The sequence below is a fragment of the Nyctibius grandis genome, chromosome 3, assembly GCF_013368605.1.
Source record: "Nyctibius grandis isolate bNycGra1 chromosome 3, bNycGra1.pri, whole genome shotgun sequence".
Taxonomy (NCBI): domain Eukaryota; kingdom Metazoa; phylum Chordata; class Aves; order Nyctibiiformes; family Nyctibiidae; genus Nyctibius; species Nyctibius grandis.
Genome location: NC_090660.1, coordinates 107,281,953 through 107,295,260, shown reverse-complemented (window position 1 = coordinate 107,295,260; position 13,308 = coordinate 107,281,953). Strand labels below are relative to the sequence as shown.

General features: G+C 44.9%; 1 protein-coding gene across 1 annotated transcript in view; it reads left to right on the top strand.

Annotated features, from left to right (window-relative positions):
- Positions 1–1,204: 1,204 nt before the first annotated feature.
- ZFAT (zinc finger and AT-hook domain containing) overlaps positions 1,205–13,308 on the top strand; it is a 106,676-nt gene continuing 94,572 nt past the window's right edge. Inside the window, exon 1 of the mRNA XM_068396230.1 lies at positions 1,205–1,498. Coding sequence (XP_068252331.1) covers positions 1,480–1,498 — 19 coding nt within the window. The 5' untranslated portion in view covers positions 1,205–1,479. The remainder of the gene's footprint in view (positions 1,499–13,308) is intronic.

Genomic DNA, 13,308 nt, shown 5'->3' with positions numbered 1-13,308 from the left:
ACTGGGGATTACCCACCGTGAGTGCTCCACCGGTTTGGCAAATTTTCAGAGAATATATACCATAAAGTTATACATAGTCATAGGATTTCCAAGAAGTCATTTACATAGCCATGAGATATGCAAATATCCATTCCGCATGCACAGTCATTTTCTCTGGTGGTTGTCAGGGGTCTTCAGATGAAGGCCGGCAGTCTTCCTCACTGTGTTCGCTGACTGACCCCTGCTTCTGCGCAAACTCAGTCCGGGGATCACGTAGGCCAGGTCCTTCGAGGTAGCTGTTGCAATTCCCTTATCTCATGCATCACCCATCTCAAGGCCCAGCCATCTGAAGTGAGACCATCCTGGAGCCTCCTTATCTTACAGCCATTACCACTCTCCAAATTGTAAAGGCTTCCCTCTGTTTAGTTGAGCACCCGAGATAGTTGAGTAATTAAGGTATTTACAACATCCCCCTTGCTCTTGGGGCCCCAACCGTTTCAACATTAGGAAAAATTTCTTCACAGAAAGGGTTATTAGGCATTGGAATGGGCTACCCAGGGAGGTGGTGGAGTCACCATCCCTGGAGGTGTTTAAGAAAAGACTGGATGTGGCACTTAGTGCCATGGTCTAGTTGACACAGTGGCGTTAGGTCAAAGATTGGACACGATGATCCCAGAGGTCTCTTCCAACCTAGTTGATTCTGTGATTCACATCATGTTTGTTTGTTTATGGACTGGTTAATATGGTGGAAATTGTCATTTCCTCCAAATTTGCCCAATTACCTTGTAATTGGTAAATATGCAGATGTTCTAAGTTCATTAAGACACACGTTTGTAATCGTTGGTAGTAAATTAAAACGCCTTGGGTATGGAAGGGCTGTCAGCACGAACTGTGCCAGTCCCATCCTCCTCAGGGCCCTGGGGCAGGGATGAGGCTGCTCGAGCCCGCGTGGGGCACAGGGGCACGGAGGCTTCACCGCAGCCAGGGGCCAAGGGCAGTGACCGGAGGGCCACCCCCCTCGTCCCGCCGCCAGCCCAGCCCAGCCCTCACCCGCCCGCGGGAAGCGGCAGCGCCCTCCTCACTGGAGCAGGCGACGCCGCAACTGCGCAGGCGCCGCGCAGCAGCGGCGGCGGCTCAGTCGTGGGGCGGCGCGTGCGCCCCCTCGCGCCCCGCCCTCTCCCCCGCCCTGCCCTCCCGCTCTCCGTGCGACGCCGCCGAGGAAGAAGCCGCCGTGTCGGAGGCGGCAGATTCGCCATAACGCGCCGCCCGGCCTGGCTCACCCCGCCGCCCCCGCCGATTAAAATAATATTTTTTTTACCAAAGGGGTATTCCCGCGGAGCCACGGCGCGACCTCCGTGAGCCTGAGCCCGGCCCGCTGGCGCGAAAGTGATTTTTGTTTTTTCCCTCCCTCGCTCCCCCCCTTTTCTTTTTAAACCAGGCCGCGCCGCTTGGCTCTCGGTCAGCTGCCCCGCTGCCCCCCGCCCCTTCCCCACCGCGGTTATGGAGGCTGCGGCTGCAGGTGAGCGGGGCGGTGCGGGGCCGGCCGGGGCTGGGGCGGGCGGGGGAGCGCGCACGGATCCTCTTACAGCAGGGCCAGCGCTGACTGGGGGGATGAAAGTAGTTCCGGGTTGCGCTGTCATCATGCTCCGTCCGCAGAAGAAGTAGTTCCCTGACAGGCGGCTGCTGCCCCGGCCACAGCTGTCATCGCGGCTTCGCTGGCGGGGGCGGGGGGTGGCAGCGGCTGCTGGCCGCCCTGGGGGGCTGTGGAGCTGCCTCATCTGGGGAGCCGGGGCCTAGGGTCGCCCCACGGTGGGGCTGAGGAGGGCCGCGGGCCGCCGTGTGCGTGTGGGGGGGCGCCGGGGCTGCCCCAGCGCGGTCTCGCGGAGCAGGAGGCGGCCGCGGCCGGCGGGGCCGTGCGGGGCTCTCCGCGGTCAGGGGGCTTCGGGGGTGACAGGGAGGGCGGGGGCAGCCCCAGCTCGGGAGGCCCGGGGAGCCCCGGCTGCCTGTGCCGTGGCTTCTGATCAGGAGCGTGTCGGGGAACACCCGAAAAGAGCAGCTGGTGGCTGCCGGCTGTTCGTGTGGAACTAAGGCACGTCTGGACTTAAAACACTCGCGCTTTCCTTCGGCAGCTTGTGTGAACAGCTTTAGCTCAAGAGCCCGAGAGTTCAGCTGCAGAAGGGAGATAAGTTAGCTGCTTCCACTGCATCGTCTCAGTCCTTTATGTGCCTTGTATTGGCCTGACTTTACGGGGATTGCGTGTGTACGTAAAATCACAGACACGATAGCCACAGTAATGTTGTGTACGTGCTTTCTGCATTGCACAATCCTTGTGTGTTCGTTGCAGTACAAGTTTGTGAAGCGATGTCGCAATAAGCGCTAGTTAATTACCTTGTATACTCATTTGGCTTTTGGTTGTCATTCCCTGAGAAGACATTTTAAGTTATAGAATCCAAAGTTGTTTCTAGCTGTCCTATGGAGTATTTACAGGCAATTAGTTTACAATTCAAACAGGATTTTATGCCACAGAGAACAACACTAATCAGGAGAAAAGTTGTATCCAAATAGCAGAATATCTAACAGGTGCTGTGTTATCTAAGTACTATTGTAAAAGCATTCCAGGACTGCTTTATATTCTCAGATCCAACTTTAGATGACAAAGTAATTCTGTTACTACTAGTATTACTACTGCTGCTAATAAATCCACATTTATTTAAGCACGTTTGTCTTAATAAAAAGTGTTCTGAGGGTAGTTGCACCCAGAACTGTCACGAGTGTCTGGTATGTTTGATGTTGCAACTGCAGAACTTTATGTGTTAAGCGCGCTTCCAAAAGTCAGGTTCAGAGCATTTCAACCAGGGGCATCCTGATGCCGATGGCTGATCACGTAGTTCTTGCTTGTTCTTTGAAAGGTGCCAAATGTTTTTGGTGTCTCAGGTAGTGTGGCTTAGGTTACGATACTGTCTGATGGTGTGTTTTAGTGGTAACTTCAACAGTGTTGCATGTAGCCACGTGAGGGCGATCTTAGAACATTAAAAAAAACAAAGTCTTACTATAAGTGTATATATTAGGTCACTTTTTTTATGATGATACAAAAATCGGAGATCTCCAAACCCCCTTGCTTTCTAACTTTCCTCACCGAAGTGGGAAGCGAGGTGCGGCTGAGTAAGGAGTCCGAAAGAAAACTCAATAACACCAGAGCATTATTAAGCAGGCATCCTTTATTGCAGCACTGGGCAGCACTGGGGATTACCCACCATGAGTGCTCCACCGGTTTGGCAAATTTTCAGAGAATATATACCATAAAGTTATACATAGTCATAGGATTTCTGAGAACTCATTTACATAACCATGAGATATGCAAATGTCCATTCGCATGCGCAGTCATTTTCTCTGGTGGTCGTCAGGAGTTCTTCAGATGAAGGCCGGTGGATCAGGTAGGCCACGTCCTTTGAGGTTGCAAATTGCCTTATCTCTGTCTTCCTGTGCATCCGCTCATCCCAAGGCCCAGCCATCTGAAGTGAGGCTATCCTGGAGCCTCCTTATCTTACAGCCATTACCACTCTTCAAATTGTAAAAGCTTCCCTTTGTTTTGTATATCGAGTGTCTAAGGTATTTTCAACATCCCTTGCTCTGGGGACCCCAGCTGTTTCATTCCCCCCTTTACTTGTTACTTGTAAATTCTTTTACAAAGGTTCCAAGTTTTCATATTTCATTACCTTAGGTAGGATCCAAATTTCCATAACTAATTTCTTCAATTTATACCATAAAAGGCAATTTAAAACTGTTAGTATAATGACAAACACTAACAATATCAGAGGTGGTGTCAAAAACAGAAACACAATATAATCATTAACAGTCTCGAGTTAGCTTTACGGATGTGGGTTCTGCGAGCTGGGATTTCCATGGTCCTTCGGGTGCCTTCTTGATTCTCAAGTAGTGGATCCAGGCAATGTGCTTCTCAAGCTTGACCGCAAAACTTGAAAAGGACTGCTCCATTTCTCTTCGAGAGGTTTACCTGAAATATTTTTAAGGTAAACCCAATTCCCAGGTTTAAACAAATGCACTGGTGACCATAAACCATTCATAGGTTTCCTTTAAACTGGTCAGCAAAGTGTATGGGTTTTCCACTACTGGATACAAACCCTTAACTATCTAATTTATTGCTCGCAAATCCTGCACCCATCGATAAGTTTTGCCATCAGATTTTTTAACAGGTAAAAGAGGTGTGTTATACTCTGAAGAGAGAACGACATTAAGGCATAAACGAGATCAGATGCTGCCACTCAGACCGCTTTATTGAACGAGAGGGCAGAGAGAAAACAAAGCAATAGGAAAGGTAGGAAGTGAGAGGAGAAAACTAAGCAGGAGAGTGGAGAGAGCAGCAGGGTTAGTCACCACCACAGATCCAGCGGTGTGCCGTCGGTCCTCTTTCCTCGGTGGTGGGGGGGTGTACAGACGAAGAAGCAGAAGTAGGCACCGCCCGGAGGAGAAGGCAGGCGGCGGCAGGGGGCAGCAGCAGCAGCAGCAGCAAGGGGGGAAGCAGGGAGGCTGTAAGGATCCTGCAACTGGTCCATGGAGTCGTGTTGTCCAATGGGCATGTGTCTCCATGTAGGTCTCCTCCAATGGATGCGTGTCCACAGGCCTCGGTAACAGAGCTTGTCGCTGGCAGATGGAACATGCGCACTTATCCCGAAATAACTAAACGCACCTGCTGTCTGCCCCAAAGAGTCCATTTTATGGTCCTCCACACCACCCCATGGCTCAAAGTTTGTTATGTTGTCCCAGATCGCTGTCTTCGGGATCCCGTGGTGGTGGGAGAAGAAAAGGATAGTAAAGTAGGAAAAGAGCATTTGAACTTTTTTACAATCAGTTGGCTATAATCCTAAAATGCAAACAATCAACAGATTCAAACAATTTGTACAACGGATGGCTTTGGTTGGTGTATTCAATGCTACCCGGTGACGAGGTAGGTACAAGTTGTACAGTAATAACGGTGACAATACACAATAAGGACAACAACATTACACAACCACATAACATGTTAAAACAGAATGTGCTTAATTCACTGGGCACTTGGAAGTCATGAAAAGAATACTACACGAAGGCAATGCCTCTTTGTTTCATCGTTTAACAACTTAAATATGTCAATCGACAATTTGTCAGACAGAAATAAATTCAAACAAAATTAGTCTTCAGACCTTAGTTTAAAATATGCTTATTGCTTTTTCAAACAGAAAGTTGTAGGCAAACATTATTTATCTCTCTCATGAAAGTTATATTGAAAAATGTGGCAGCCCTCATATGGAAATTTGTATTTTAACAATAAAACAAACTTAAAATATTGTTCCACGTAACAAAGAAAACAGGACACACTTACATACCGGGTGGACAGCTTTGTCCACCATCTTGATATGTGCATAGTAATTATCTTAACAATATCTTAACGATCTTGGCAAATTTTTAACAATATCTTAACAATCTAAAGAGCAACATTTTAACGAGAACAGAAACTTAACAATATCTCAACAATTGAAAGAGAATAGAAAGTATCTCAAGCCATGTTGGAGGTTTATGGCTCTGGGAGATCAGAAGAAGGAGGTGATTGTCCACAATTGCAAACACAAGGCCAATGACAATTACAGGATAAATCATAACCATAAAAAGCCAGAAGATTAAGTATTCCAAGAACGATTAAAATAAAAGTTGAAAGGAAGAGTGCAACCAGAAGCGTAATTGCAGCTCCTGGTGACAGCCACATTCTGTCCTTTTTAATTCTTACGATTCGTTTGGCTATTCGCAGATGAGTTCACTGCCTGCGTCGCGACGGAGAGACTGGTGGTCACGCTGCCCTGGTCTGCTGGAGTTGGGGTCTGCATACGCAGTTGGAAAATGGATTTCCACACCCCCAACCCAATAAGGAATGTTCCAGCACCTTCTCCCAGAAGGGCTGGAAGGCGCATGCGTGGTTTGGGGAAAAACGTGTGCAATGAGATCTCACAGATATATTCTTTAGGTATGTATTTTATGTCTAGCAATGTTATTTTGATCACCAAGGATACTTGCAAGTAAGTATAGGACCCTGACAATCAGGATGCACAAACAGGTTTCACACAAGATCCTAGTTACCAAGCAATTTTCCACACAGAATTCAGATGCACCAGTTACACAATCCTGGCACACAAGCCACAAAGTTCTGATGAAGTTCTGGTCTACAAACACAACAAGCCGGGGGTGGGGGCGGTAATCGTCTCAGGGAGGCGGCACGTAAATCTTCACAAGGCTCTGGCTAAACAGGGATTTTCGTCACACAACCCCCACCCCAATCATCCCTGAGAGGCACACACAGAAAACCGGAACTCCACACACAAGAACTCCCACCCCGTACATCCCTGAGAGGTGAACATGTAATACAGACACGTGATACAGATCAGAACTATCCGTGGTACACAGGAGAAACGAGGCAAAGTTAAAGCAGATTAGAAGCACAAGCCAAAGTTAAAGCAGGCGAAGGGCGCAAGCTGAAGTTTAAAACGGGCTGGGGAGCGACACTGTCGCTTTAAGGGATCCTGCCGAGTACGCAAGTCATCTATAATACTTTTCACTCCTCGCCTATCTTCCAATTTCAGGGGATATTGTTTTATCCTAACAAGCCGTGTTCTCTCTAAGTTTAACAACAATCCATTCTGCATTTTTAGCTTTTCCAGGCATTCCTGAGGCCCACACTCCTGGATATACCTGGTTCTTTATTTCGTGTATAATTTCTTCCTTAATTTGGGGTTCAGTGAGAGCCAAACAAAATTTCAGTGTGATTCTTTTCTGGTACTTTAAACTCAATCTCTCCATTTTTAAATTTTATTTCAGCATTCAATTATTCTAACAAGTCTCTTCCCAAAAGTGGTCTAGGAGCATCAGGCAGGTAGAGAAATTTATGAATTCCTACACTTTTTCCAATTTTGAATTCTAATGGTTTCAAAAGAAAGCTTTCTCAACCTGCCCAGTTGCTCCCACAATGTTAACATTTTGTTTGCTTATTGACAATAAGGTCTGATTCAATACTGAAAAAGGTGGCACATGTATCTACTAGAAATTCTACAGTTTTCTCTCCTTTCCCAAGCTGCATTTTTACCAAGGGTTCTGCTAGGGAAGATTCCCCTGGTTCCAGTCAGTCAGCTCCTATACCAGAAACCATTACCGATTTCAGTTTCGGACAATCCTTTTCCAATGCCCCATCTGTTTACAATACACACACTGATCTTTCAGAAGGGGTTGATTTCCCCTCGGTGAGGCACTTCCACTTTGTCTCACAGCGTTAGTGTTATTTCCCGGTAAGTTCCAGAGGGTCTCTGGCCCCCCCCGCGGTGCGCAGAGCAGCCGCTGCAGCACCGGCAGCCGCTGCGCCTCACTCTCCCCCTCCGAGTCTCCCTATTCCGACACGCCTGCCATGCAGTCTCCAGCAACCTCTCTAAATCTCTCGCAGCCATTCCTTGCACTTTCTGCAGCTTTCTCCTAATATCATCTGCCGATTGTCCCAAAAACAGAGATCCACTGTTCCCGCCAGAATTCCAGCCAGAATCAGAGCCTGCACCTGGGCTCTGGCCACTTTCACAAACACCGCATTCCCCGCAGTATCCAACATTGCATCCACATCCTCCCAGTCAGGCTCCTGGGTTTTCACAATTAGTTCAGATCCTTTCGCAACCTTTTCAGGATCATCCCAATAATTCCCAGCAGCATCTCCTTCTCTATCTAATCTTTCATTCTGTGCACTAACCCTTAAACACTTTTGTACAATACTACAAGCCAAGCAACATCCTTTTAACCTCCCATTTTGCCTTTTTTTTTTTTTTCCTATCACCAGGACCATAGGGTCCTGGGGTGCTAAATTAATTCCACATTCTTTTTGCCACTCTGGGTGATTCCACAGAGTAAAGAACATATCTGCATAACCCACTTCATCCCATTTTCCTTCCCTTCTTAAAAATAACATAAGTTGTAACAAAGTATTGTAATCTAAAGTTCCATTAACAGGCCATTTTTCTCCATCATATAACTTGTATAAAGGCCACCACTGATTACAATATTTTATCAGAGTCTTACGACTCGCACTTCCTCCAGGTGGTCCCCCAATATCTTTCCAGTGAGTCAGAATGCAGCCCAAAGGGCTCTTTTTCAAAACTCCACCCTGTTGGTTTCCCATTCAAAAATTTATAACACACAAAGACAGGGACTGGGGCCCGAACACTTACACACACAGAGACAACGATTAACAATTACTATAGCACACATTTCACTCGCTTCGTATGTATTTGTACGTCTCACTCACACAATCGTACAAGTTCAGATACAAAGTCAAGTTACAATAAACAAATTTTCCTCTGAACATTCACTCGCCCCCCCGCCAAAACCTCGGGGAGACCAACAAAGGTACAGAGTTACAAAGTTAACAACAGCAGCTGCTACTCCTCAGATGACAAATGTCGACATAGGTTATTCAAAGATTTTCAAATACACGTATACCAAACACATACGTATTACTACGCATATGTAACCAAATGCCACCCGGCGGGGTTCTCACGGACCGCGACTTATGAGCAGCCCCAAATACAAATGCACAAACAAACGATCGCACTAACCAGAAGATTAATACGAATCGTACATGCAAATGTCAAAATCAAATACAAATGCACAAACAAACGACTGCACTAACGGGATGATTAATACAAATCGTACATGCAAATGTATGCCACCCGGCAGGGTTCTCACGAACCGCGACTTATGAGTAGCTCTAAATGACCGGTCCCAAAACCAGAAACAAAAACCAAAACAAAACAAACACAGAAAGAATGCCTTTTCTTACCAGTGGTCCTTGTCTGTCCCCGCATGGATCTGCCGAATCGGAGAGTCCCTCCAGAGAAGTCTCCGGGGCCGGCCAAGGGAGTCTCTGACCCAGGGGTCCTGCAGCCGGACAGAGAGTCTCCTGCCTGGCTCGCCAAAACTGATACAAAAATCGGAGATCTCCAAACCCCCTTGCTTTCTAACTTTCCTCACCGAAGTGGGAAGCTAGGTGCGGCTGAGTAAGGAGTCCAAAAGAAAACTCAGTAACACCAGAATGTGTTATTAAGCAGGCATTCTTATTGCAGCACTGGGCAGCACTGGGGATTATCCACCATGAGTGCTCCACCGGTTTGGCAAATTTTCAGAGAATATATACCATAAAGTTATACATAGTCATAGGATTTCTGAGAACTCATTTACATAACCATGAGATACGCAAATGTCCATTGGCATGCGCAGTCATTTTCTCTGGTGGTCGTCAGGAGTCTTCAGATGAAGGCCGGTGGATCAGGTAGGCCACGTCCTTTGAGGTTGCAAATTGCCTTATCTCTGTCTTCCTGTGCATCCGCTCATCCCAAGGCCCAGCCATCTGAAGTGAGACTATCCTGGAGCCTCCTTATCTTACAGCCATTACCACTCTTCAAATTGTAAAAGCTTCCCTTTGTTTTGTATATCTATGTTAATCGAGTGTCTAAGGTATTTTCAACATCCCTTGCTCTGGGGACCCCAGCTGTTTCAATGATGGAAAGATACTTTTTTTATATGTTTGATAAACTGATTATTCTAAACTGCTGCAGATGAATTAATCTTGTGGTTATTAGAACATCGTTTTTCATCCAGTTCTGAATTTTGTATATTCTAGCCAAGATAACTGTGTGTAGGCAGTGCCTTTTGAAGAACTTTATTTAACTTTTTCCAGGAACATTTGTAAAGCTGATGTGTTTAAAAGAAAAAAATACATATGCTTTTATCTACTTTCATTAGCTAAATTTCAGTAGTCTTTACACTCAAGTTTCTTTTGACAAATCTAGAAGCAGACTAGTTAAGTACAGTGTGCTTGGTTATGGTGAGCGTGTGAGGATGCGCTGCGGACAAAGAAGAGAGGTAAGTGTCTTGTGCCCTTTTCCTGTTGGGGCAGCTCTTCCATCAGGTGGCATGAGGCAGGCTCTGCTTTCTGGTAATATCTTAGACAACTCTGAAGCAGGTCAATGTAACCTGGATACTTAGTCTTCCAGTAGCTCAGGTTCACCATCTGAAATTGATCTACCAAAAAGCAGAAGTCTAGCCCGTTACTAGTCTATTTATCTACCTTTGTACTGGAGATAATGATGTCTTTATGTCAAATATTTGGTGATTTTCAGAGGTTGCTGATCCCCGAATAGTGTCTTTCCACTTATTAGTTCTTGATGGACTTCCCTTCTGAGAATTTTAACTCCGAGTGGACGTGTTCCCGTCTTATACTTGTATGAAGAACTGCCTCCTTTCATGTTCTATGCTTCTTCCAGTGCAGGGAGAGATAACTGAACAGAGCAGAGAGTAGTTTCAGAGGGATCACTTGCTGGTTGTCTCCTCCATGACACATATGATTTCATAGTTCTTCATGTTACTCCTTGCCTTTTCTTCACCCCTCAGCTCCATTCTTCCCAGGCAGAAAAATTCTTAATTTATGTACTGGTACGGATCTGTGCTGTGTTGTTGATTGTCCTCATCTTTGTACCTTCTAAGGATTATTTTTTAAATATTTTTATTTTTTTTTTTTTAGTTTTTCAAGTTAGAGGAACAATATCCAAACATGTAAGCCCAGCATGGACTTTTTCAGTGATAATCTTCTTTTCTGTTTTTTATAGGTTTATGTGTTATAGGACCATCTGTTTATAGGACTGTCTGTTATAAGTGTAAGGTTTTGGTTTTGAGTGGTGCAGTCCTTAGCTTTGTTTTGAGACTGTCGTTAAAGTGTTTGCTGGAATTGAGAGATCTTTCATAGCAAACCTCTCCAAACCCTTACAGGGCGACAGCAAATTGAAAAGCTTGTTTTGCTGCGGGCTTACCTCCTTTGAAGGGTCTTTTCATACACAGATTACTTTTTACTACACAGGCTCTCAGGCAGGCCTGTTACTGTTGAGGTGTTTTGAAAATAAAATGCTGCATTCTGCTTTTTATTTCTCAGGTTGGTAAAATTATCCGTATTGACCTGCCTTGCTGTGTTTTTACGTTTAATTTGTCACAATTTCCAATCTTTTTTTGTTTTCCTCGTTTGACAAAACTTTAACTTTTATAAAGATGTTTTCTTCTACTAAAGCTTCCTTTCACTGCTATTTGTCTGTGCTAGATTTTTTCCTTCTCTTTCTAAAATCTTTGATGATTATCACCAAATGTAATGTTTTTTCAATAGTCTTCATGCTGCTTTCAAGGATTTCACTCTTGAAACCTTTTTAGTCCTTTTTGTGGTTTGTTTTTGTTTTGTCAAAGATGGTTTTTATCTTTATATAGTTCACATTGTTGAAGTTAAACAGAACATTTGGCTCTTTATCACTCTTTTAAAGGATTTTTGAGTGCTGCTTTAGTCACGGTTACAGAGTGTGTCATTTTGAACGAGGTCCTGTGTTTTACTTCTGATAAAGTCAAGAACTGCTTCTCCTGATGGGTGGTTTCGGTGACTGCTTACTGGGTGAAGCAGCCATTAGTGGTGTCTAAACATTTAGTCTTGGCATCCTGTCCTGACCTGACATTTAACCAATGTGCCTAAGGGTAATTGAAGCCTTCAATATATTGTTGTGTCTTTCTTTGTACCTTCTTTTATCCCCTTCAGTGTGTCACAGTCATTCTTGCCATTGTGGTCAGACTGTTGCTGATGTAGTCCTAACACTGTGCTTTTCTGTACAGTGCGAGTACTTCGGTCCTCAGGGATTCTGTTACTTGTTAAAAAAGCCTGTTAATCAGATTTGACCCTAAGCTGCTTCTAACGGATGGCGTTGCTTCACAAACAATAAATCCTTCTTTCTGCGCTCAATATTTTGAGGTGGTGGTGCCCCACTAGCATTACAGCAATATTTTTCAGAAACTTGCTTGAATGCATGTCTGTCAGTACTCCTTGTCTGCAGCTGAGCGTTCTGATTTGACACCTCACTAGGTTTCTTGCATTATTGTAGTAGTATGTAGATATATCTATTTAAAAAGCAACTACAAAGAAAAGGAAAACAAACCCAACGATTTGTTTCAACTGTTCTGTATTGTTTCCTGTTAAAATTTTACCCACTTATGTGTCATCCTTCATTTGAAAAGAATCTTTGTGATTTTACCACTGCAAGATGGGTCATTTTGATCTTTGTGGTCTTTTGCACTTGTCAACTACCCTTCAGTCTTTAATTTAAAAACATTTTCATCATCTCTTAAATTTTGGTTGGATGAAGCCCATTGCTCCTGATACAAAAATCGGAGATCTCCAAACCCCCTTGCTTTCTAACTTTCCTCACCGCAGTGGGAAGCGAGGTGCGGCTGGGTAAGGAGTCTGAAAGAAAACTCAATAACACCAGAGCGTTATTAAGCAGGCGTTCTTTATTGCAGCGCTGGGCAGCGCCGGGGATTACCCACCATGAGTGCTCCACATGTCCATTCCGCATGCACAGTCATTTTCTCTGGTGGTAGTCAGGGGTCTTCAGATGAAGGCCGGCAGTCTTCCTCACTGTGTTCGCTGACTGACCCCTGCTTCTGCGCAAACTCAGTCCGGGGATCACATAGGCCATGTCCTTCGAGGTAACTGTTGCAATTCCCTTATCTCTATCTTCCTGTGCATCCACTCATCCCAAGGCCCAGCCATCTGAAGTGAGACCATCCTGGAGCCTCCTTATCTTACAGCCATTACCACTCTCCAAATTGTAAAGGCTTCCTTTTGTTTAGTTGAGCAGCCGAGATAGTTGAGTAATTAAGGTATTTATATGAAGCTATCATCAACTCAGTTCTGCCCACAACAGCACCGTCATGCATTCATGTCCCAGGCGCCTCAACTAGTGCTTTTTTTCCCCTGCTTTTGTTTCCTTTGTCCTAGTATATTTCTCTTGTATAGGTTTTTAAATGCAGTTTATTTCTCGATCGGAAGCATTTGCAAAGTTCAGTGTGATTTAGTCTTATCTACTCCGTAATGTCTGAGAGCCTCTATGGATGTAGTTTGCTTTGTAAACTAAACTTGTGGCCTTGTTATGTTGAATGTATATTATTAGGTTTTTCATAAAACCATATTAAGCGGTATTGATTTTGGTATCATCTTCTAGTTTTTGCGGGAATGCATCCTATATCCACATTGCCATAACTTAATATTAAAACAAAAAAAAGTTTGTGGCATTTAACTAATGATAATTAAATTGTCCTGATTTTAGTTCGCAGCTAAAAGTGAGAACAGACACGGTCAGGTGCTCCTTTTCCTTGACTGAATGTATTCTGTATTGTGGGTTTTGTCTCAGAGGTCATCCTACACTGGTGAATCAAACAAAAAATAGT